At 51.0% G+C, this 25460-nt stretch overlaps 1 protein-coding gene across 1 annotated transcript in view; it reads right to left on the bottom strand.

The window, feature by feature from the left end:
- PPL (periplakin) overlaps nt 1-25460 on the bottom strand; it is a 56684-nt gene that overhangs the window by 19524 nt on the left and 11700 nt on the right. Inside the window, exons 2-11 of the mRNA XM_034782753.1 lie at nt 11702-11801; nt 9974-10128; nt 8818-8938; nt 6491-6616; nt 6002-6043; nt 5563-5724; nt 4787-4894; nt 3911-4006; nt 2115-2237; nt 566-712 (exon numbers count right to left, since the gene is read on the bottom strand). Coding sequence (XP_034638644.1) covers nt 566-712; nt 2115-2237; nt 3911-4006; nt 4787-4894; nt 5563-5724; nt 6002-6043; nt 6491-6616; nt 8818-8938; nt 9974-10128; nt 11702-11801 — 1180 coding nt within the window. The remainder of the gene's footprint in view (nt 1-565; nt 713-2114; nt 2238-3910; nt 4007-4786; nt 4895-5562; nt 5725-6001; nt 6044-6490; nt 6617-8817; nt 8939-9973; nt 10129-11701; nt 11802-25460) is intronic.

The raw sequence follows: 25460 nt of genomic DNA, 5'->3' as shown, positions 1-25460 counted from the left end.
ACATGGCACTCAGGCAGCAGCATGTGCAAAGGATCATGGTGGAATTTATATTAGCAAAATGCCTGGCAAAGGGACACAGAGAGGTGCTTGGGGGTTGAGTTTAATTAGTCACAAAAGGTGCCTGCGCCCTGTTATTATCCAGGACTGGCTACAACCACCAGGAAGCTGTACAGCTTCTAAATGTGACAGAACAGCTAACCTAGGAGTGCTCCACGGGCTACAGGTCAAGGAGGCTCTAACTTCAGGAGGCTCCTTATACAATGTAGTGTCTTACTTGAATCCCAGAGAATCTCTGTAGGAGAAATGACCCTCAAGGCTAGTTGTGTCTAGCTGCTGTCATAAGCCACCATCCTCCCCTGCCACCTCTCCTCTCTTTTCTGGGCAGGGCCAAGACCTTGGCCAGAATAAGTTATATTTTAATACCTAGGCACCAGGAAAACTCTTATTCTTAACCAGGTTCCTATTGAGTGGGAGGCATGGAATGGGTGAGCCATTTTCCCTGCAGGGCCACCCTCCCCTCCCCCTTCCCCCTCTCCCCCCCCCCGTAGTTGGAGGGAAGGTTTACCTCCTCGCCTTCGTAGTCACAGAGTGCCTCCACAGGTATAGGCTTGAGCGGGCTCTCCCGGCGGTACTTCAGAGGGAGCACCTGCAGGCTGTGCGTCTGCAGGGACTTCACCACTGCCTCATACTTGTCCAAGGCCTTCTCCTGGTCCTATGGGGGAAAGGAAAAGCTGTGACGAGGTGGGAGGTCTAAAAATGTGCCGCTGCCACCCGTGGACCACCAGAGGCCTGTGCATGTGGCATGTTGGCCATGGAAGGGAGACCTTTAGCGCCTGAATGGGCCATGGAGACAGCTGCTGGGACAGCCTGAAATGCTCCCTCGGGCCCTGGCTGACAGAGCTGATTGGTAAAGCCTGGGCATCATCTCATCTACTCTGGCCCTTTTAAAAGAGATGTTTGGTGTTGAATATTCACAATGCAAAATGTCAAGAAATATGAATACATTCTCCTCAACAGTGATTCCTTCCAGCCACAGAGGCTGAGGTGCTGTTCAGGGCTCAAGCTCCTGCTGGCATTTCCTATTTCCACGGGTAAGAGGTGCTACTGCTGCCCCTGGGCACTGAGCAGAGGACGTGAGCAACCTGAAGGGGAAAATGTGCTTGTCTGCTCTTTCCTCCCCTTAACTGCTGTGTGCCATTGCAGCAGCCGAGAAGTGCAAAGGAAATGCTTGTGATGTCAGTGGGGGGAGGGCTTGTTGGGGAGAGGGAACAAGAGGAGGGACATATGAACTTGTCTTTGTTATTTAGCTGTCACCAGTAACACAAACATTGAGGGAATGTGTAATAAGTGAGGTGTGACAGCCAGGGGTCCAGTACCGCCTAAGGAAATAGTGGGGTGGGACCAGTACAAATTCAGCCCCAACCAGTAAACTTCTCTAAGGACATGTCCGTGACCAATTATCAGAAAGAAAGTTTGCTCGCTGGGTCCCAGCACCTTCCCCACCCAGGATCATAATCATATGCTTACCCTCAGCCCCGGCCCCCAACACTTGGGACCAGCACTGAACCAGAGGCTGGAGAGGGATCTGAGGGCATTGTCTGGTTTGGGGGCATGGGGAAGGAGGAGGGTGGCTGGCTGCCTGCACTGGGGTGGCGGCATGTCCATTACTGCGTGTGTTGGCTGTGCAGCGCTTCGGCCTGGGAGCAGCCCAGCTGCTCTGCCTGGCTTTTCCCTGGGTGGGTGGCTCTGTGGACTAACGTTTCCCTCAGGGGTGGTTCTGCCAAGTCCCGTGACAATCTAATGATGCTCCCAACCTGAGCAAGTACGAGTGTGATGGGAGAATCCCAACAGTTCAGCCCCACGCTCCCTCGGCTTGTCATGAAAGATGTAGTAGCAGGCCACAGGGGAAGAGAGGGTGTGGCCAGCACAGAACAATAAATAGGTGAATGTAGAGGGACAGAAGTGTCCAGGCCCCAGCGCCTGCCGTGGGCAGAGACTGGGCAGCCCACCAGCCTGCCTGCACCCTGCTAGGCAGCACCTGCTCTGATGCGACAAAGGTTCTTCACATCACCAAGGCCGGTGTCGTGCTCGTCCGTTACTGTGCTGCTACTCACATCCAGCTCCCTGAGAAGCGACTCTAGTTGGTATCTGTCCTTGAAGTCAGGGTTGTATTTCTGGTCCAGGTCTGTGTCCACCTTCTTCAACAGCTCCTGGGCATCCGTAGCATTTTTTTGGAACTGCCGGAAGGCCAAGCAAGACTCTTGTTTAAAAGAGAGCCCCCAGCTGGCAGAGAGATCAGACCCCTGCATAGGCCCACCACACGTGGGTGCTGTGTCCCCTCTGAGTAGCGGGGGGAGGGGGGGTCGGCCTGTGAGGCTGGACCAGGGCTGAGTGAGCCCCAAGACAACAGGGTGCATGGGGGTGGGGTGGTTCCTTTGTAGCCCCACCCAGCACTTCCTCTGCTCAATGCTCGTTGGGGGTGGTTGAGAATCTTGCCCTGTCTTTTCACGTCTCCCCAGCGTTGGGCTGATGCTCTTTGGTACTAGGCTGCAGGAGTCGTGCAGGAAGGAGTCCCAAGTGCCCTGCAGGCACTGAGCCGCTTTTTCTCAGTAATCCCCCCTGCCCCCAAGGGGTAGACACCTGAGCGTCCCTCTTGTCTGTTTAACCATCCCAGCGTGGCTCATTCCTCCGGGTGTTAGCACACCTAGGCCCCTGCTCTTGCTCTGCCTGTCCCCCAGCTCAGAGCATCTGCAGGCTCCATGCAGTGCCCGATGCCAGCGGCAGGGAAGCAGTGAGGGCCTGGTTCAGCTCCTGCCTCCAGCAGATGTGGAAATATCACATTGGGATTCCTTCAGCACTGCCCTGCCCCAACCTAGGGATGTGGGGAGTGGCTTGCTTGTTGAGAGGCAGGACAGCCTGGGACTTGCTCCGCTCGCCATGCACTGTCAGGGGCCAGCCCCAAACCTGCATGGCAGTGATCACCCGGGGGAGGTGCGATGTACCTGTCTGAGACACACCCTCAGGAACTGATACCACCTCCCCATTTCCCATCTGCTCTTGCTCTGTCCCCTCCCTCCCTCAGCTGCTTCTGGTCTCAGCACCCTCTGGAATGTGTTCTTCCCTGTTCCCAGTCAAACCCAGAGCTCCTGGGCACAAGGGTGTGGAGGGCTCCAGGGATTGAACTGCTCCATGGGGTGGAAAAGGGAATTCAGACAACAGAAGGCAGTAAATGGGAAAGGGGTGTGGGGGGGTTCATGCTTGAGGATTTCACAGCAGAAGCTCTGCTCTCTGGGAGTCTTATTCTGAGGTTATCTAGAGTGTCTGAGCCTCATGTTCACCAATGCATTTATCCTCACAGCGACCTTTGGAGATTGGGAAGTATTGTCCCTTGGCACAGGTGGGGGGTGAGGCACAGAGAAACTCAGTCCCAGAGCCTCAAAGGCCCTGTTTGTTTCAGAGACTGGAGTCTAAATACCTTTGAGGATCTGGGCCTCTGTGACTTGCCCAAGGTCACAGAGGAAGCCTGTGGCAGGCAGGAATTAAACCCAGCTTGCCTGTACCCAACCACAGAACCAACCTTCTCCTCGCGAGTGGCTTCGCCATCTCTTGATAGCTTCAGAGTGAGGCTGGGGCCTCTCTGGCTGACGTGCTTTAGTCAAACACAGGTTACTATGCTCATACAGGGTAACTCTGGCCTGTGCTATGTGGTCAGCTTGCATGATCACAGTGATCCCCTTGGGCCTTGAAGTCTATGAAACTGAGTCTAGTATCCTGACTTTTAGCATTGGCAGCTAGACACTAGAACACATGGTGCTTGTTCCCTGCATTCGCAGATTCCTCAGAACACAGCATCTGCTCTCCTAGGGCCCACTGAGAAGTAGGAGCCTTCCTAGCCTATGGGGTCTGGTACCTGGTGATAGTCCTCCATGAATTTCAGATGGCTCTCCTCACAGATCAGCAAGTTGAGATATTCCTTCCAGTCAGCATGGACAGCCTCCATGTGAGCCTATGACACAACAGGAGCAGTGGGCATGTTACAGAGGCTTGTCACCTGCCTCAGTGGGTTAATGTCGGCTCCGGAGAAGAATCCCAGGGAGGCATTTACTCGGTGACACAATCATGAATGGGGTTTGAGACCAAGAATAGTAGCAAGGGGTAGCAGGAGCAGCACATAAGCCAGTTTTCTTCTGGGAGCTAAATTCTCTCTTGGTGTAATGCCAAAGGAGTTCCTCCAGGAGTGAACCTAACTCAACATGCTTACTACCCAGGGGAAAGTGCCACCTTCCATCTCCACTGAACGAAACCTTGTGGGCAGCTTAAGGCCAGAGCTGGAAATCCTCATGTCTGAGCAGAGTTGCTCGGGAGAGCGGGCCAGAACATGGGACACATTTTGGGGGACAAATGTGAAAAAATGTGTCATGTTTTTCAACAAACTTTTTTTTTTTTTTTTTTTTAACCAGCTCTGCTTGTCATGGGGGGAACAAGATAACAGGCCTGGCGGAGGTGGGGTAGTTGGATCTCTGTTTTCCCACTGTACCCGATTTATACACTTGCAGTAGATGGGAGCCTTTTGGTTGGCATTCGGCAGCTCAGGAAGCCGTGCAAAGCTGACGAGCCATTGTAGGATGAGTGACAATACAGGACAAAGGGCACAGGAGTTTTCTCCATGGAGTGTCAGCTCAGGGTACTGGGTCAGGGTCAAGTAGGCATTTCCTGGATGGGATGGTGTTCTCTCCAGGGTATTCAGGGAAAAGACATACCTGTTAGCATTTTCTGGGGCACTCACCTCAATGGGGTTCTTCCCAGGGTGGTTCTGGGCTAGTAGGTGGTCTCCCTCCGCATGCAGTTTGTTGACAGCCTCCTCTCTCTCTTCTAGATTGCGATTGATGAAATTCTAGACAGAGGTAGTGAAGGTGTTGGGCTCAGAAGGGAATGTGTGGAGGGGACCTCTTCCTAACACACCAGAACACAGGGATCCTTGCTTACACCCCAGATTTTACCTACCTTAAAATGAAGGGATCTTACTCCTCGGTGCACTCGAAACAGAGACTCCCTCAAGGCCAGGAAGCCCCAGCCCTGCCCTGCTGCATCTTGGCCTCCTCCTTTCCTTATAGCTACTTGTAAAGTCTCTGAGCTGGATTCTCTCCTTGCTCCCACCAAGGTAAAGCCAGCATGAGCAAGAGGAGACTCAGGCCCCATGTCAAGACAGGTATTTTCATTCTTTTTTGCTTTAGGGCCTGGTCTGTTTGTATATGTAATAACGTCAAGCCCTAGCTCTTACCCAGCCCTTTACATCAGTAGATCACAAAGTACTTTACAAAGGAGGTCTGTATCATTGTCCCCATTTTACAGAGGGGGAAACTGAGGCCCAGAGCTGGGATGTGAAATCACCCAGCTGGCCAGTGACCAAGCTAGTACTAGAACCCAGGTCTCCTGAGTCCCAGTGCAGTGTTCGCTCCCTTTGGCAACACTGCCTCCGCCTATTGGTGTAATACACCTGGCCAGTAGGAGACAGCTGGTGAGGTAGGCAGGTTTTGTGTGCCGGGGAAGGTATACACATACCTCATACTGGCGGCGCCGGCTGGGGTAGTCCAGGTTGCGGTCACTCCAGTCATAATGCATTCTGTCCTTGGCCTGCTGATCCAGCCAGTAGAGCTTGTTTGTGCAGCGCTGCATGTAATCCTGCAGGGAGTTCAAATCCTGCTGCCGCTGCTGGGACCCTGACTGTCAAAGGAGAGGATTACAGAGGGTCAGAGCTCACCATCCAGTTGTGGAGTTGGAGGAGCAGCCCAAGGAGGCCCCATACTCAGAACTTTCCTCTGGGCGGGGGGGGGGGGGTTGTTGTGAGGGCTCTGCATTCCCCCACCCCACCAGCAATGAGCATCTCTGGGCAAAGCATCTCCCTCTGATACGTTCTTCACATGTGCACACACCCTCGCCCCAGCTCTCTGGTGCTTAGCCACCAACATCCAGTCTCCTCAGGGCTGAGAGAGATTCTTACCAGCAGCTTCTGGTATTTCTCCTGGAGGCTGCTCATATATTCCTGCAAACAAAGGAGAGAAAAGCCAGGCATGAGAAGGGCCGAAGAGCACAGCTGGAGTGACTCAAAGTCTGTAGGGCAAAAGGGGCTGGATCTAGGAGAGGGCATGTTGGGGGGCTGCCACTGTAAAGTTAGGGTCCATGTGTGAAATTCAACTCGGTACAGGTGTGGCTTCAGGACACCCTGCAATTGGGGGTGTTTGGACACACGGCTTGGTTCGGGCCCATGACACTGTAAGCAACTTTGGGTGTTGGTCTCCCCGTGTTCTTGGAAGCTTGTCCTTCCCTTGGGTGTGTCTCCCCCAGCCTGGCCTGTGGTTCCTGTTAGTCTAAAAGCTTGTCCTGTGCTCTGCAATCCCCAGTGTAGGAGGTGCTGGGCGGAGGCTGCATGTGCCACAGAGTGAAGACTGGCACAGGGAACACCAGTGAGTGAGGCAGAGAAGGGCCCTACCTTGTCCCGTTCCTTGCTGATATGTGGCCCGATGGCCATCACCTCATTGTGGAAGATGTTGTGCTCTTCCACTTGGCTGTTGACTAGCGGCAGATCGGTCCCAAAGCCCTGGCTGTTCAACGTTTCCTGGTGCACAGAGAGGTTAAGGTTAGCGACAGGCGTACCAGGAACCACTCTCCAGCTCTTCTGTTCGCCTGGCTGTCTCTGACAGGAGCTAAGGCAGAGAGACCCCCAGCGTGGGGTGCCCTCTTCTGCTTCATTGCAGTGGGGAATGGGGTGGGTTTGGGAAGTCTCATGGGAATCTCTGCTCCCGGAAGACCTAGAAAGAGCCTTGGCTGAAGCACTCAGCATCATGGATGGTGCAGGGATCTCTGAGCCAAGCCTCCTCTTTCCTCCCACCGCGTCATGTCAGAGCAAGGGGCACTCAGCACCTCTAGGACGAGCTTCTCAGCGCAGAGGCAGCCCGTTGGGTCTTGCTGCTGCAGCAGGCCCTCAAGAGCAGGTGTGAACATGGCCTGCTTGCAGCTACGCAAGGGTGACCCATTCTTAGCTACAGGGTGTCAGCTGGTGGCCTGGGCTTCCCCCCTCACCCCTTTAGAGCATTGCACGATTAACAAGGTGCCTCCTCGAGCATCGATTCCCAGGTGCTGCCAGAGGGTGAGCACCCCTGGCAAAGATCTGATCTAATAGCAGTCTCCATGCTCCTAGGAGGCAGCCCTGGATTGCACTGTGAAGGGTCTCTTCTCCAGAGGCTAAGATGGGCCTGCTGGGAGTTTGGCTAGCGGCGTCAGTGGGAGAAGGAGCAGCCCAAGACTGCAAGGTGCTAGGGTACGAGATGGGTGGCAGCCACCGCCTGTGATGTGAATGCTAATAACCACTGCTTGGCATTTCCCCAGCATTGTACAAACCTGCGTCATTGCAAGGGCCTCTCCTCTCCTCTCCCCTGCTAAGGGGCCTGTTCCCCTTTGGAGGCAGCGGAGCCCGCGCAATGGGCAGAACTGCAAGGCCAGCATGGCCTTCCCAATGCAAAGTGCTAATTAAACAAGCTGCAGCTCAGGCTGGATTTGGGGATTTGCAAAGCAAAGCTGACTTGGCAGTTTGAATAGCAGCAAAATCAACAGTGTGGAGTGACCAGTTGTCTCTGTTATTGTGCTGGATCTGGCTAATGAATACAGCAGGCATCGTAGGCCAGCCCTTGATAGGAGTGAAATTGTCCTTTCGTTCATAAGAACTGACCCAAAGTCCCCGGGATTGTCTGAATAAAATGCAATTCCGTTCCCAGTCACTAAGCAGCCACGAACAGCAGCGGAGGGTTTTAGAACCCATAAGGTGTGGCTGCCACACACCACTGCAGCATCCACTTGTGCCAGACCCTCAGCTGGTGTGAACTGGCACAACTCTCTGGACCTCAATGGATCTGTGCTGATTTACACCAGTTCAGGATCTGGTGACAGAAAGGAAAAGTAATGCATCGAAGAAAATGAGACGAGAATAAAAGAAGGTGATGTGGGGAAAGACCAAGACCAAAGCTAATACCTAGCTCTTATATGGTGCTTTTTGTCTGTAGATCTCAGAGCACTTTACAAGGGGGGTCTGTGTCATTATCCCCACTTTACAGATAGGGAAACTGAGACACAGAGCAGGGAAGTACCTCACCTGAAGTCAGCCAGCGGGGCAGTGACAGAGCTGAGTATGGAACCCAGGTCTCCTGAATCCCAGTCAAGTGCTTTATCCACTAGGATGCACTGCCTCCAAAGGAGGCTTTGCCCTTTTTTTGTCTAATTTCAGGCATTGGTGGATGGCCACCAGCATCACTTAACGTTAGCAGACAGAGCAAACTGTAATAAGCCTTGATTAGCAACGGGGCAGCTTACCCAGGTTTCAAGCAGGTACAAGCTACACTAGTAAAATTAGTGCTCTACCGTAGGGAGCTCCATTGGTGCAGCTTTGCCCAGTGGCTGGCCATGGATGGCTGTCCTCAGAGCAGATCCCCAGTGTAGCTAAAGCCTCAGTTAAGGACAGCTGCCCACCCATCCTTTGGTCCTTTTAAACTCATTCCAAAACCCTTGGAGTCCTTGATTCCACTCTGATATTCCAAGCCACCCCCATCTGCCCCCACTCAATACATTCTGCTGTGGTGTATGCTCCATGCAATGTTAAGCTGTCTTGATGGTTTGAGTGAGAGCTCCTTGGTGTGTTCTTCCATGGGGAAAAAATTCCGGCACCCATATGGCAAACTTTTGGTGCAAGCCTATCTCTAGAGCTGCCCTGAGGGTCACTGCAGGCAGGCACAGGTGTTTCAGGGGCAGATGCCGGGGTCACTGTACCTGTTTCTCGTCGATCACCTTGGACCAGTTGACCTGCGGCTCCACGTCCTGCGGAGTGAAGTTGTAGATCTGGTCGTGTTTTGCACGCAGATTTGCCACGCGCTCCTTCAGCTGCCGGATGCTGAAGAAAGGGAGAAGACAAGCAACCCAGGGGCATCAAGGATGTGGTAGGTGGGCTGGTTTGATCAGTCCCTGGGCTGGCACAGAACTTGCACCATCAGCTCTGGGTCATCCTCTCTCTCCCCCCCCATCCCCTGGCATATTGGGAGAAGAAGGGGGCATGGTCAGACTGCACTGCCATGTGATCTTTAATGACTGCTCAGGAATGTGATTTTGCATCTCACCAAAAAGTCAGCATCTGCTGCAGCATAGTGCTGGGCCACAAGGTGCAGAATTGACCCGAGGGAAGAGCAGCACCAGCACCCTTTTTTCAACCTTGCAGGGTCTCCCATCTGAGTATTGACCAGGGCTGACCCTGCTTAACATGAGAGCCCCATCTAAGGTGATGTAACTACAGACACACAAAAGCCCTCTTTAGCATCGGCTGTATCTGTGGGGTAATTAGAGCTATGCAAATCACTGATTTTTCAGTTTGGTGGCTGAACCAGAAAAAAAAAATCGTTTTGGGTTGACTAGAAACAAACGTTTTTCAAAACTTTTCAGCCAACCAAAATTTCCAGCCAACTGAATTTTTTCAAACAAAACATTTTGTTCTATCCTAAATGAAACGTTTCATTTTCTTTTCAGGTTTTTTTTTTTTTTTTAAATGACAGTAAAAGTCCAAATGAAAAGGCGTTTAGAATTGAAAAACCAAACTGTTTCCTTTCTAAAATGTCAAACCCAAACATTTCAATTCTTTTCAGAATTTTTTTTACTGAAACAATTAGGCGAATTCCACCCAAATCCATGAAATGTTTCCATCAACCCGAAGGTGCGTTTTTTGACCAAAAAACTTTCAGCCAAAAATGTTGCCCAACGCTAGCTATACCATACAGTGCCCTCCAATAAGGAGTTACAGAAATGCCTACTGGCCTACGGGGAAGTGGGGGGGAGGGGGGGAGGGTTAACAAGTGCCTCTCTGTAGTGGAGTCTGGCTAGCCCAGCAACATGCATGCAATTAGGGATCCAGAACAAATTTTGTCCCCACTGGACTCACTCTTCTGTGATCATATCACCCTGTGGGTGTTTCATGTGCCTAGCAATTGCTGCATCCCCATCCAGAACGTAGAGGAGTTTATCCGACTCGGTCAGTTTACTTGCTGTGTGGTCCTTGTATTGAGCAGGCTGGCCGGCCTTGAGCTTGTGTAAGTCCTGTGGATGCAACGAGAAAAGGATGGAGAATTGGCAGAAAGAGCTGAAATCGACAGCACCCGAATGATGGGAAACAATACAACATAAACCTCCCAATGCATGGAGCTATTAAATAAGGGCTGGTCGTACAGCCTGCGTTGTGAGGCACAGTGTGTAAGGAGGAGGGGCGCCCATGAACAGGGTGTTAACCTCCACACACTGGCCTCCTCCCTAGCCACAGATGCTCAGGAGCAGGACTATAGATTGCCTGCCTGGGAGGCCAAGGAGAGAATACCTTTGGGCAGGCTGGACGCTGTGGCTAGGCTCATCGGAGAGAGCTGAACCCCAAGCTGGAGTTGTCTGTTTCCTTTTCCCTCGATGTTCATGTCTGTTGTTTTCTCATGATCACACACCCTGGCTGCCTGTGACTAGACCTCCTCCTGAGAATCCTTTCACTAGTCTATACGGAAATACCAGGAGGCCATGTAATCTATTCCACTCCATAGCAGGCCGCTTCTGAGACCCGTTATCCAAGTCACAGGTAAGTAGGGTCTGAGGGTTTAACCTCCTAGCTTCACGAGACTACATTTCCCCCTCTTTATGTCCCTCTCATCTAGCCACTCTGCACTGGTGTTATAGGGCCAGTGTTGTAACATGTTCCCCAGGAGAGATCTTCAAAGCCGCCAGGCATCCCATCGCAGAAGCGGCTCTGCCGTTGCTGTGTATGGGGGACATGATCCAATAGGGTAGGCCCCACATTTATGATACGTAATCTAATTTTTTTTAACAAAATCAGATAGGACTAGAAATATATTTTAGGACCATTAGTTTAAATGACAAGGGTTGAGGTTTTTCCAGGGGGAGGGGAACGAACGGGGTTAAACCTTCCTTTGTAGTCTGGGGAATCTCCCACCCTTCAGCATTGTGGTGGTTGTTAAGAAATGGGAAATGACACTGACTGTAAAGACAAAGTGAAATTGACCAGCTTAATTTCACTGTCCCAGGGGAGTGAAATGCAAATGGCAACCAAACTGCAGAACAGCCTGAAGTCGACAAAATTCTGCAAACTCTCTCGGCTTTAGTGATCAAAGGTGTTCTCAGTCACATGAGCAGGGAAGGCAGCAGGTGCACGTGAAGGGAAGATGGATGCAAAGAGGATCATCCAAGAGAAGGCCTGGGCTGCAGGCTTGGTGTGGACCGACAAGCTAAGTGCTAAGTGCAATGGAAGGAAAGCTCCCTCGCTACAGTAATTGCAATCGAGGTCAGGATGGGGGCCCATGCAGGCGAGGGAGGGTAGATGTGCATTCAGGGAGAAGGGGGGTGGAGGAGGTGCATGCATGGGATGGCTGGATAGGTGTTGGATGCCTGCGGGGTGGTGTGGCAGGTTTATGGAAGGTGAGCAATGCAGAGGTACACAAAGAGAGGCTGGCTAGAGATTGGATGATGTCAGGGGGCAATCCTAGAGGGAGAATGGGCAGTGTGGGCAGGATGTATTGGGAACAGGTGCCTACAGAAGACTAGGAGTGGGGGTGTGCATGGGAAGGACTGTGGCTAAGTGCGGTGGGGATTGAGTGCAGGGGCAGCTCTTACTCACATTCTGCATTCGGGAGTCGGCTTCTACAATGTTCTTTTCCACCTGGTCGGCATTTTTCTGCAGCCGCTCGATGAGCTCCGACAGCTCCTTGCTGGAGATGCTGTGGGGAGAGAAGAGCAGAGGAATTGATGCCAGTGACTACAGGGGAGTAAAGGGGGAGACCCATCTCCTGAGCTGCTGCCAGGCTCCGGGATCTCTGGAAGTGCCTCGCCCTGGTGGCGGTGAGCCAGCCCTGCTCTCTGTGCCCAATGGCCCTGACCCCATCTGAGGCAGGGAGAGGGCTCAGCTCAGCCTGCCAGGCGCTGCAGCTGCACATGACTCACTGCTGCCTTTCTAATAGTTTCCAGAATGCTCGGCTGCCCTGCCAGGAGGGGCCAGGTTACTATCTCCCACGCAGCAGGATGGGAGCACCTTGCCCTCCCCACCACAGCCCGGCCAGGCCCTGCCTCAGGAACTAGGGGCATGATCTCAAAAGGGCAAGGGGGAATGGGACAGCCCCAGAGCAGGGGGGAAAGGGACTCTTGGGTGGGGCTCCCTGACTGATCGTTGTGTGCAGGCCCCCCATCTCTCATGGCAGAGAGGATACAGATCCATCGGAGTGAAGGCAAACCTGCTTGTTTACTGAGGCTGCTGGACACAGATGGGACCCCGTCAGTCTCCCTGGCTTTCTAAGTCCCAAATACAGCCTGTGATGATCATTCACCACCAGCCAGGGTGTCCCCGATGTTCTGGCCCAACCTGCAGTCCGAGGTGGGCTGCTGGCTGCACTACGCCCCCGCTTCAAGCCAGCAGCTGCTCCGGGGGGCAGCACAGATACGGGTGCATCACCTCCTTGCTTCAGTCTAGCAGATGCTGGAAGCTGCTCCATAGAAAGCTGCTCTGTGCATTCAGCAGAGATTAGGTCGCAGCTAATCCCAGCTGGTGCAGGTTGTCCCCTGTCAACAGCAGCAAGGGAGAGGGAGTGATCCTGGCCATTTGGATCCAGGGCTGGTATTGCCTGGCCCTGAGACCACAGTTTGAGGATGGGACGCAGGGATTCTCCTGCATGTTCTGGGTAAGAGGCAAAGGACTACCATGGATTTCTGGGTGGTCGGGAAGGACAGAACCAGCTGGACTGGCACCATGGGCAGGAAGGAGAGCCCTGCAGCACAGATGGGCTCATGTACATATCCAGCTGGCTGTGTGGGCATACATCTGAGGCCACATCCTCCTCTAGTTACACCACTGCCTTCCCAGGGGAGTCAAGGGGGAGGCACTGGTGTTACTCGAAGTCAAAGCTGAGCTGCCCTTTTCTTCCCCAGGTACTTGTTAATCAGCAGCTCTCCTGGGCTCTAAAAGGCAAGATGTATCTGGGTGGGCCATATGGGTATTCAGAGGGCTGCATGTTACAGAGCATGGATAGGGGCATTTCCATGGGTCTGCAGGAGAGACAGGTTCACTGAGGATGGAGGCATGGAGAGAGCACGTCAGGCCCTCAGCTGCAGCGTGTTGGCATTTGCATCAGCTGCAGATCTGAGCCCTGGTGTGCACTGGAGGATTCCCTCTAGTCGCTGGCTGGTCACTACAGCTGACTTAACCACCTACTGTAGCTCCCTGAGCAGCTGGCTGTGTGTGCTCCCCGCAGGTCATCACAAGTGAGGCTTCAACCTGGAACCTGCTGGCAGCCCCTTAGCCAGGTGAGTCGAGAGGGAGCTCCCGCTCCAGCTGGGCCAGTAAAAGCCATGCTCAGCAAGTCCCAGCAGGCAGTTGCCCACCCTTGGGCACATCTTACAATCTGCCCTGGGAGTCTTGTGCTTGAGGCTGTTTGAGATGCGTGTCTGGAACATGATGCGATCCATGGCCTGAAAGAGCTCTGAGGTGCCCAGATAAGCCTCCAGTGCCTGAGGACCTAGCAAACCCAGTAGCCACCAGCTCAGAAAGTGCAAAAACTCCTGGTGTGGTCAGGCTCCATGGCCAGCACTGTACATTTCCACTGCAGTGTATTAGCTGCAGGAACGGGCCAGCAGCGGGGATGCTGTCCTTGGCAGCTTCCTAGGTGAAGGGCATCCACGCTGTAAGGCAAGCGCCTTGCTATCTAAACCAAACAAAGGGGGACGGGTCCACATAGGTCGGCTTTGTCCATGTGGGCGGTTGCCCAAGGAGCACTCTTTGAGGGAAGGACAGTTTGTCCCTGCAGGGCGGTGCGGCTGGGGGAGCCTCACTCACCCACAAGAGAAGCCTGGCTGACGTCAGCGGGACAGCGCGCATCAGTGCGAGTTAGCAGGATCAGGCCCCAACTGATCTTGCGCTTGTGATTTAATAACATAAGGAAAACCCCCAAGCCCCAGTGCTCGGGTTGGTGGCCAGAGCTGCAATTCACAGGGAGATGCATCTTCCTTTCTATGATCCTGGACAGCTAGTGAAGGCTCCTTGTTTCTTACCAGTGTTTGCTCATCCACTGAGTGTTTCATACACCGCTGTTGTTTCCGTACCACTCGGCAGCATTCTACCACAGGAACTGCCTGGCACAGGAGCGCAGTGGGAACCGTGCCCAGGCATTGACACCCGTGCAGAGCAGGTGTGGAAAGCTGCAGTTTTCATCCCCACTATACGCCGGTGTGGGGGACTGCACACTGCAGAGCGATGACGGCTCAGGGCCCAGCAACTCATCTTGCTTGACAATTCCTGGCGGTGGAAGCGAGAGGAGACTTTGCCCCTTTCAATCTTAGACACAAGCAGAGCCCTTCGGAATCTTCATCCTCTTGTTTCACTGAGCTGCCTCGGCTGCTGCAGGAGATCTGATCCCACGCGCCCCCTGTAGGTGTCTGATGCTTTGGGCTGGTGGTGCACAAACCACTAGGCTCCTAAGATCAGCCCTGTGATGATGGAACAAAGCACCTGCCAAGTGGAACCAGAGTCCCTGCTGCAAGCCAGCATTTAGGCCTTAATTCAGTGCAAAGCCACAGCAGGGGAGATGCTGCATCACTCTCATTCTGAGGGTGCCGGGGGCTGGCTCACTCTCGGACACAAGTTCCAACTTGCACCGCTGGTGGCAACGGCCTCGGCAAATGTAACACAGACAGCAGAACGCCCTAGTAACACCCTCTGTGCCTGGGGAGGGGTGGCATAAAGCTGGCTATACCGGCTCTGTACCTACCAAGGAACTAGCTGCAGCTGTTACTGGGAATGGGGCGGGGCAGACTTTCTGGTCACTTTGCAGACATGTTGCATTAGCGTAGCCAGTGCAAAGTGGCAGCTGCTGGAGAGTGAATTTCCCCCCTCTGGGTATGGAAGACTCAGTGATGGCTTAGGCTGGCTACATCTGTCCGTTCTATCAGTTTGCAAGTGGGAAATTGGCGTTATCAACCACCCCTTACAATGGTGGCTGGTGAACCTCTGGTTTCTAAAGGAACCGCTCATTTCCTAGCAATGAGTAGAGCGAGCCCCATCTGTTGCTATTGCCTGGCTTGCCGAAGGGTCCTGAGGTGCTTCACAAATTATAGACACAAACCACTTTACTCAGCCCTGAGGAGGCAACAGCACAACGCTGCACATTAGCGTCAGTCGGGAACTGAAAACAGGGCATCCCGCCAGAGCCAGCAGGGTTAGTGAGTGAGGCAGGGTGAGTTGGCACGTGGCCAAGACACCAGCTGCAAGCTTAAGCAAAATGCCAGGGGATGTTGAGTAATCCCAGCCAGCTTTACAAGAACCAGCAATGTCCACAGGCTGGAGTATAGGCCTGGTAACTAGGAAGTCCTGAGTTCAAATCCTCTCTCTGAAACCAGTTTGTTGTGTGGCCTTAAGCAAGACATTTAAACCTCTTGGCAATAGATAGTTTCCCCTCTATAAAATGGGACTAAAGGGTGGTGGAAGGCTTAACCTCGATACAGTGCTTTGAATATATTAATTGCTCGTTAAAATAATTCCAAGATCAGGGTTTCATATTTCCTCCAAAGGAGGGCCCTTGTAGCAGCATAAAGTAACAACACAGCCTAGCGGAATGCTGGTCAGTGCCAGCTCCGCTGGAAGAGCGCCGGTCCCATAACCCCACCTCTTACAGCGCCTGGGGTTTCCGTGGCAGGGTCCCACCCAAGGCCTGACTCAGCTCAGGAATATGCACAATGACAAGACCAGAGCCTCATGCAAACGCAGCCTGGGATAAAGATGAACCAGGAAGGTATCTTAGTGGAACATGGACTAAGCCTCTCCTACTTCAGAACCAGACTCTCATCTGTCCAAGCTCCTCAAAGCACTAAGCTTATCTGTCTGCTTGAGCAACACCCATTTTCTCCAAGTTTAGCAGAGGATTTTATAACGAGCTGTCCAATTCCATAGATCAGGTCAAAACTCTCCGCAGATTTTGCACAGATATAGGGCCATGCCATGCCCTTCATCTACAGGCAGATCTCCCAGTAGCATCAATGGTTGGAGGGCAGGAGGTGGTCTCGATGTTCTCGCTGCAGCTGTGTGATTTCAGCTGCAACGCGATCTAACCTTAGTGGTCAAGAGAACTCTCGGAGGGACATGCATCTCAACTCTCAGTTCCTGCACCATGGGCCACCCAGGACATGAGTTCTGCCATCTTGGGATGTGACCAAGCTGACTGGCATGAGGGCTGAGCTGTGCAGCACATACTAGCCAGGCGTCGTTAGTGCCCTTTCCAAAAGATCAGAAAAATTCACCCCTCTACCCATTGCCCACCACGTGCCCCCCCTGTAATCCTGTCCCAGCCAGTAGGATTCTTGTGGCAGTGGACACACATGCTAGCATTTCTACTCTCCCTCTTAGCACAGTGTTTGGCTCTGTCTTCCTTTATGGAAGCCAGGAAGCTTCTGTCTGTCATCAGATTGCTACTCACTGGTGCTGATTATTAGCTTAGTGTCAGCATCTGTCACTGTCTCTCAGTTTAGCAACTCTTAATTAACAAAGTCCTAACATTGCTTCGGGGCCTCTTAAAGCAACAGCAAATGAACAGGGTTTTGGAGAAGAAAGTAACCTTGCCATTTGCCTTTCAAATCGCATCAGATGTGTTCAATGCTATTGTCAATGCCAGGCCAGAATGGGGCACTCTTAAAAGCACAGAACCTGGTTTTCAGAAGAGTTGCACGCACAAAATGTATGCCCACTCGTGCATCTAACGTGCAGGCAAATGCTGCAATTGCTCAGGCAACCTGGGTGATCACAGGCACAAACAGCAATTGTGCGGACCTGATTTGTGTGCACAGTTGTAGTAGCTGCACGTGCACGTGAAACGTTCAGTTGTGTGCCCAACTCTTCAAATATTCAGAGGTGAAGAATTATCTAGGACTGAGGTGCCTTGTGTAACTTTTTCTATGAGCTCCACAGACGAAATGGGATTCAAGATGTTGAGAGATTAAAAAGTCCGAAGAAGTGATATCCTAGAAACCCATAAAGGGCCTAAGCTACTTCCACTAACGCTACACCCTAGTGGAGTTCCTCTGGATTTACATCACTGTCAGTAAGATCAGAATCTGGCCCACTGTCTTAACATGGACTATGCATGAACAGGAAATAATAGACCCCATTGTGAGCACAACGTGGTGTGACTTCGGGCAACATGCTCAAAATGCATAAGTCCTATTTTCAAAAGTGACTTGGGGACAGATTTTCAAAGGTATTTAGGCACCTAAGGCTATGTAGACAGGCACCTAATAGGTGTTTTAGAAGTGCCTGGGCACCTAACCTCTATTGATTTCAAAGGGAGTTAAGCACTGAGATGCTTTTGAAAATCCTGCTAGGCACCTAGGAGCATCTCTGGGCACCTAAATACCTTTGCACTTCTGGCCCCAAGCCACTTTTGAAAATGTGACCCTAGACATCGACTCGAATGAAGTTATTACTGGTCAGAAACCTCCTCAGACATAAAGGTGAGGGTCAGGCACTGCACAGCAGATGCACTTTGTGTTGTCATCTGACTGCTCCGAGATAAGTAATGCTGCTTGCTGACTTTCTCCTGCAGCTGCAAATACTTCATAGCCAAAAAGAAACTGCCTCTACAGAGTCTCAAAATAGCACAAGTCCCCATTGCTGTGGGGAAAGTACTTATGGGTGAGGAGTGCGCCAAGGGAGGATGATAGGATATGCCTTTTGCAGCTCACCTAAGGGGAGTGTGGTTTTCCATCGCAGGCCCAGGTTTGTTTGTGTGTATCCATCTAGCAGGTGAGGGAAAGCCCCTGCATTAGGTCTGTTTTAGAAGCAGTTTACAATATAGCCAATGACTTCATTTCCATGGAGCCTCTCAGTGCAAGGAGTTGATTAGATTAAGGGGAGGATTACGAGGCTCTGTGTTCCCAGCAATGCAAAGCAACATGCTGTGCAGACACTCCCCAGGATTTCTGAGCTGCCCCGTTCGGATGCACTGGGTGCCTGAAAGGCGATTGAAGATGTCAACCGCGTAAGCTCTTTCATTGTGTTTGACTCCTGGCAAAAATAACCGTGTGTCCTGTTCTAATGTAATAGTTCAAAGGGTTGGATTTAAATGCCTCTATAGGATTAATGTTGGCAGAATTATTGGGGTTATAGATAGGGCCCTACCAAATTCACAGTCCATTTTCATAATTTTCATTGTGATAGCATTTTTAAAACCTTGACTTTCATGCTTTCAGGTATTTAACTCTTAAATTTCAGGGTGTTGTAACAAAATATAAATATGTATTTAAAAATGGGAAAATATAATCACCTAAAGCCCTTAAGACTCAGCAGTTGTCAAACTGGGGGTGCCGACCCAAAAAGGGGTTGCAAAGCTATTGTAGAGGGGTCACAGTATTGCCACCCTTACTTCTGTGCTGCCTTCAGAGCTGGGTGGCCGGAGAGCAGCGGCTGCAGGCCGGGTGCCCAGCTCTGAAGGCAGCGCTGTGTACGTTTGTATACTTTTACCATATAGTATAGGATACTTTTATAGTATGGGGTAAAAGTACCCAAAAAAATCAGATTTCATGGAGAGGACCAGATTTCACAGTTCATGACACATTTTTCATGGCTGTGAATTTGGTAGGGCCCTAGTTATAGATGGGCACTGGGAACCAGGACTCCTAGACCTGCCACTGAATCGCTGAGAGATCTTAGGCACATCACCTGGGCCAGATCCTGTTAGGGCTCCTTCCTTTGCTTATGTAGCAGTTTACTCCACAAGGGGCCCCAGAAGAACTGATTCTCCACTTGCCTCCATCAGTGAAAACCAGAAATGACTCCAGTGAAGTCAGTAGAGTGATACTGGTATAAAACCAGCATGAGTGAGTAAGGATCAGCCCACTAGACTTTGCTGGGGCCCTCAGTGGAGCAAACTTACTGTTCATCATGGGCAAGCAGGCCAGAACCTGCTCCCATATCTCTGTGGGCTACAGATGGGCAATGGGGATAAAACATCTTCCCAACCACAAAGGGGCATTTTTGAGGGTTCATTAATTAATAATGGCTGTTAATAATGCCTAGCTCTTGGAGATGGAGCAATAGATGTGCTTTGAGATCCCAGGAGGAAGAGAAAAGCAAATGATCATCTTAGGATCTTATAATTCTGCGCTTTAATCATGAAAGGCTTGTACCGAGACTTACAGGCATGGTGGTTTGGTTGAAAGGTGCGTTGCACCGTCTTGCCTGTCGGATGTCCATATTTTCTAACTAGTCCCAGTTATGAGTCTAAGAGGCTTTAAGCAATGTCTCCCACATCTCCCTTTACCGTCGACTCCACTGTCTGACTTCTCGCCCTGTGAGCAGTATGCTATGTTCATTCAGTTCATTCAGCCTGGGAAAGGGTGCTGAAAATCCCTCTGCAGTGATGAGGGAAATGGCGAGTTATTGGCTGTCTGGGCCTGCTAAGCAGGGGCGGCTCTATGTATTTTGCCGCCCCAAGCATGGAGGTCCACGTGCCATGCAGATTCGGCAACATGCCTGCAGGAGGTCTGCTGATCCTGCGCCTTTGGCGTACCCGCCGCCGAATTGCAACCAAAACTGCGGGACCGGCGGACCTCCCGCAGGCATGCCACCAAAGGCAGCCTGACTACCGCCCTCACGGCGACTGGCACGCCATCCCCCTGAGCTTGCCGCCCCAGGCACACGCTTGGTGCACTGGTGCCCGGAGCCGCACCTGCTGCTAAGATCCTGCAACAGGATGTGAGCACCAACAGAACGTGTATTAATGCAACTCCAAACAGGACAGACCAGATCCTCAGCTGGTGTGTAGATCAGCATAGCCCCATTGAGTTACACTGATTTGCACCAGCTTAGGATCTGGCCTTGTGGGCCCCTGCATGGCACACAAGGTGAGACAGAGAAGGTATACACAGCCCTTTCCACTTGCACAGGCATTTGAGCTCCTTGAGCCTGATTCTCCACTGCCGCTTGAATCATAATTTGCACCTGTGCAAAATGGACATAAGCTGCTATATTGTGGAGTGGCTGGATTTCATACCCACTCTGCCCAGGCATAGTGAAAGCACAAGCTGCGTGGCAGTTGAGAATCGCTGCCATAAAATAGAAGGGGCATGGCCATGTGGATTAGGGGAGTCGTCGCTGTCCTGCCTGCCAAGCATCTTGCTAGTGACATGGGGTGGCGATGAGCACGCCCTGCAAACTTTCCAAGGCCGTGGTAGCTGCCACTTCTTTGCATGCTTTCCCCTGGCAGCCCGGAGGCCTGCCCGCCGCAAGAAGAGTGCCATCAGCTACTGCCATCTTGGGCACAGCTCCAGAGTCTCTCCAAGCCACCGGCAAGACTTTTGATGCAACAATGCTGAGCAGAATCAGCCTGATCATCCGAGAGGCTTGGTGGCCAGTGAAGCTTTCTGGCTTGTGTGTCAGACCATTCACCAGGATGCTCTGGCTTGGCCATGTCAGGAAACCTGCAGGGGAAACCTTTTCGTGCTTCCCAAAGAGCGGCACTCAGGAGTCCTCTCTGACCACAGAGCCTTTGGGAAATGCAGCGATTCTTGGCGCTGGCCTGCTCTCTGCTGGAAATGCTCAGGCTTGTTTCATAACTACAACTGGAACAACAAATGGACGCAATGCTAATGAAAAGCAGATGTGGCATGCAGTCACCCTGGACAATGGGACTGTGCCATGCTTTGCTTGCTTGGCTTATATTTTTTTTATTAAGTTGGTGGCTGGATTGCTTTCTGTGGGGAGGTGGAGAAGAGGCTGTTGGTTTACTGGTTGGAGCCTTGGTAAAGGAGGAGATCATGGCCTTTTTGGTTTGGAGTTAGACTATTTTAAACAATTCAGAGAAGGGATGCACTGATCTGGTTTTTTGAAGCTGCAGCCACAGAGGGCTTAGGCTGGTGATACTCTGCTGGGCTCCCCCGCACTGCCTAAGAGTGAGTTTGAACAGTGAAACTAAACCCTCTCTACAGCTGAGATGTCCAGTCCAATTAGAGACCAGCCTCCCCTTGGTCTGATGGAACAGTGCGTCCAGCGCATGGGCCAAGCATGGTGCCCCTTGCTGGGTTGTTACTCAGCTCTTGGCTTCCATGGGAGTTGTCTATGAGGGTTGAGTGCCAGAGAGTTGCCTCCTGCAGAGAAACCCACAGGAGAGGGCTCAGGTCCCTGACTGATCCGTTCGGGGCAGGGTTCCCCCCGCCTCGCCAAGTGGAATGATCTGCAGGGCCCATCTCGAAATCGTATTGATCCCCCAATATGTGCTCCTATAGAGTTCCATGGACACCACCTGACTTTACCTGTCTCTAGTACCCCATCTTAATGGGGTCTCCACTTCAAAGGGAACTCTGGGGGTCAGGGAATACAGCCTCCAGGGGGCTAATAGAGAGGCCAGCATGTCTCTCCTTCCCCCATGGCCATCTTCTCCTAAGGCAGGGCTGCCCATTCCCTACTGCCTGCCTGCCCAGTCCTGATCCCTTTCCTAGAAAGCCTTTTGTGGGGTCTTGGGAAGTGGGGAGGCATGATGCTGTGATGCCATTTGTTCCCCATCCACATGGAAGAGGGGAGATTTGGGCACAGAAGGATGCCTTCCCATGTGGCTTTGGGGGAACAATCTGGCCCAGAATAAGGACCTCCCTATGCGGGGAATGGCAAAGTTATGTTCATTGAGTCTGGAATCCACCCCTCGTCTGGAACAGAAAGAGACTGCCCAGGCCTCGACAACATGTGCACACACTGCTGCTGTATAACGGAGAGGAAAACTACAATACAAGCCAATGAGACAAGACCTCCCAAGGAGGATACAAGAGTTTTGACTAAGGAGCTGGGATACAAGAGACAGAAACTGCCCCTTTGGGGAGGAGCTGAATCACCATGGGGGCAAATTCTCCTCGCAGGTGGCCACTGAAGTGAGTGTAATGAGAGGACAATTTGTATGGTAATTTGTAAACGTTTTATTAGCCTTACAGGTGTTTTGTTAGAAGTACCTAGCAGAAGACAAGTATGGGAAGATTTTGTGAAGCTGCTATTTGGAGCAGGTGAGAACATGTTTCCATGTGTTGTTGGCAGCTCTTTGCCACTCGCTTCTCTGCTTCCTTCAAGCAAGCACCTTAGCAATACAATGGGGATTTGCAGACTGCAGTTTAAACTAGGGACCAGCTCCTCAGCTTCAGTGCAGATGCTCTGATTGACACCAGTTGAGGATCTGGCTCAGGGAAATCTAACAAAAACCTTCCACTGTTTGTAAGATGAGTTTTATGGTTGATCCCCTGACCCTAAAATCTTCCAGTCCCAAACTTGCATCAGAAAATGTTTCAGGACAACGAATGGGGAAAACCACCTGAATTTTAATTAAACTTTAGATCTAACCTTTGGCCTAGTGTAAAGAATTTCATCTTATTTCTATACCTCTTACTCAACAAACCTACCCAGGGAGGTAAATATTGGTAAAGAAGTGCTAGTCGTCTATATAATTTACACTAGACCTGTTTCTCCGATAGCTTAGTCTTAGGAATAAAACATGACAACAGAATGATTTGTAAGGAGGTGAAGACTTGTTAAACATCATCTCTGCATCTTGTTTGCTCATCATGAGTCAGCTATGTATCTTTAGAGAATCAGAACAGAAGATGTAGCCTGATTGATTGCTGGTTCCTGCATCGTGGATGTATACAAGCACATGATTGGTGCAGCACTGGGATACACATCATTGTGGTTGTAAGATAGAACCTGAGAAGTCAGTTTTCTTTACCCTGTATTCTTTCCACACGTCATCAGTGAGATGGGTCTCCCACTTGGAGGAGTGATCTGCCAGATGAGTTTAGATTTGCTGTACTGGAGTACAGTCTTCATTGGAGAGTTCCAAAAGATGTAAGGAAATGTTTAGTGAAACTACAGCTGATTGGAAAAAGTTTGTTCACTCCCTGGAAAAATTGGACAAAAACAAAGCACCTTCTTTTTTTGTTGAAAACTGAACATTTATTTTTGGATGACAACTGAAAAAAAAATTAGGCTTTTCCATTTTCTGCCAAAAATTGAATAATTTTAAGGAAAGTGTATGCTGTACATGAAAATGTTCATTAACTAAAGATCCAATTTTCCACTGGGAGTAAAAAGAGTTTTGATGGAAAATTTGTGGATGAGCCCTAAGTGGAGGTTTGATCGTCTGAATGGAATGGCATGGGGGGACATAAAATCACTCTAGATGCACAAGGATATAGGCGAGTGAGGGAGTTGGGGGATTGAAATGTAACTAGGGTGAACATCCAGCACTACAATACTAATGATTTGGAAATAAAGTTTGGAATAGATATTAAGCCCATCTGCTCCACAGCAGAAGGCAACTTATTGAGGGGGCTAGGAAGAAGTTTGTCCTATGGGCAGATTGTTACATAATTGCTGATGGCAGGTTATTTGTGCATTTTCCACCAGTGTGGCCTGTTGATCTGATCCAGCCTGGCAATCATTATGTTCCTACAGGTAGGTCTTTTGGATAAATGAGATTAGGATCCTATAGAGCTAGTCATCATTCTTTGAAAAGTGTTCCTTTTTTCATTGGAAAACGGCCTTTGAGAACGTGGAGGCTGGCTCCTCTGAGAAGGGGTCCCAGAAGTTGGCAGACGCTACCTGGAGGAATTCTGCCCAGATACAGGGCCATCCCTAGTGGGGTGCGGGGCCTGGGGTGGAAGTGATGGATGAATCTCTTCCAGGACCAACCGCGTCGGCCAATCACAGCGGCTCGTGGGGCTCCCCGAAGCGGGGCCTGGATTGGTCACCCCGATTAGCCCTGCCCAAGGGACGGCTCTGCCCAGACGCATGAGCTGGCAAGGGACTGAAAGTGGATGGACCCCATAGTTGTCCAGAACCCCTCTCCTTCCTTGGCCATCTTGCTCCTCAGCTCTGGAGACTGAAGTCTTCTATTCACCCTGGGCAGCAGCAGCAAGAAGTTAACCCCTGTTCGGCAGGGATCGCTTTACGGTGGCATGGAAGTTCCGTTTTCATGGTTCATTCGGCTTTTGGCTTTTCTCTTAAGACTGGCAACAGGCAGGCGAACTAGTGCCAAACAAAGTGGTGGGTCTCATGATGTGAACTGGATGCCTTTCACAAGGCCACTCCTCCTTGTAGGGTAACCATTTTGATTCCCTAGCATCGTGGCTGGATTAGAACTGGGAAAATCTCCCTATCTCATTACCAGTCCCCCAAGCCTTCCAGCCTAGTTCGAGATTTAAACCTAATATGCCATTTACTGCCATTTGGTAACATGAAAGGTCATTGGACTGTTCTCCTACTTTTATCTCCTCCCCACCCAATAACTTGGCTGTCACTTTGAGAGGGCACCATGTTTGTCTGACAAAGGATTCTAGCACTTTTGGCTTTTGAAATTAACGGGACTGTTCCCACGCAAAAGATTATGTATGTGCAGGATCAGGGCCTGAATCTGCAACATGCTCATGTGCATCAAATCAGTCCTTAATATTTTGCATGCCTATGAAGCAGTTGTAGCCGGCCTCCTAAGCTGATAAGAATTCTGTCTGCTGTTAGTTCCTTTGTATAATCACACAGGATTTTGAACCAAAGTGTTCTCATTTGACTGATGAAATGCCTGAAGTCCAGAGGTCAGGTATTTCTGGAATGTGCACGTGTTCACACACTCTGATATGATCCTGCATTCCGGCTTTACACCTGATGACAGGTGCTGGGAAATCCCTTCAGGGGCTTTCATTATCTTCTTGAGTTTCCCTTTGCTTCCTCATTGCTCAAAATCTCATAGTGGAATATTCACATGGATGTCCTGCAGGTCGCTTTTGACCACATGTCAGCTCTGGGTTACAACTGAATGCAATCCAACAGAAATCAGAGCAGGCTGCTGCAGGTTGCTCTATCCATGGAAAGACTCCCACTGGGAATTGGATCCGACTTTATAGGGGATTTGTCCAAAAATCAAAAGGTTCTGGATTTTGGTGGGAAGACACTACAATTCAGTTTTAAATGACTCGGCATTATCCCCTGTGCTAGTTTTGACAGGTGTTGACAATCACTCCTGCAATCTTGATGTGTTACTACGTCTTCTCTTGTTATTATTACTGCTGCCCAATGGGGAGAAATCCCTCCCTTGACAGCTGGCTCACAAAAACAGGGGAAGTTTTAGCCATGGAAAAAAGACTAGCCTTAAGAAGGATGTCTATGACTGATATCTCAGCACATGGCTACTTTTCATCACGCAGGCTGAAGCTGTGTGAACGAGCGCCCGTTCCATTGAAAGTGTACAGGTCAAATTCAGCTCAAGCATAAGTGACAGTCTCTCTATTGACTTCAGTAGAATTACACTATTGGCTCTGTATTTAGCTACAGGAAGCACAGAATAGTTGCATTTACTACAGGGCTTTTTGATTTG

The sequence above is a fragment of the Trachemys scripta genome, chromosome 10 (assembly GCF_013100865.1).
Source record: "Trachemys scripta elegans isolate TJP31775 chromosome 10, CAS_Tse_1.0, whole genome shotgun sequence".
Lineage (NCBI taxonomy): Eukaryota > Metazoa > Chordata > Testudines > Emydidae > Trachemys > Trachemys scripta.
The sequence above is the reverse complement of the archived record's forward strand: the minus strand, read 5'-3'. Positions and strand labels throughout refer to the sequence as shown.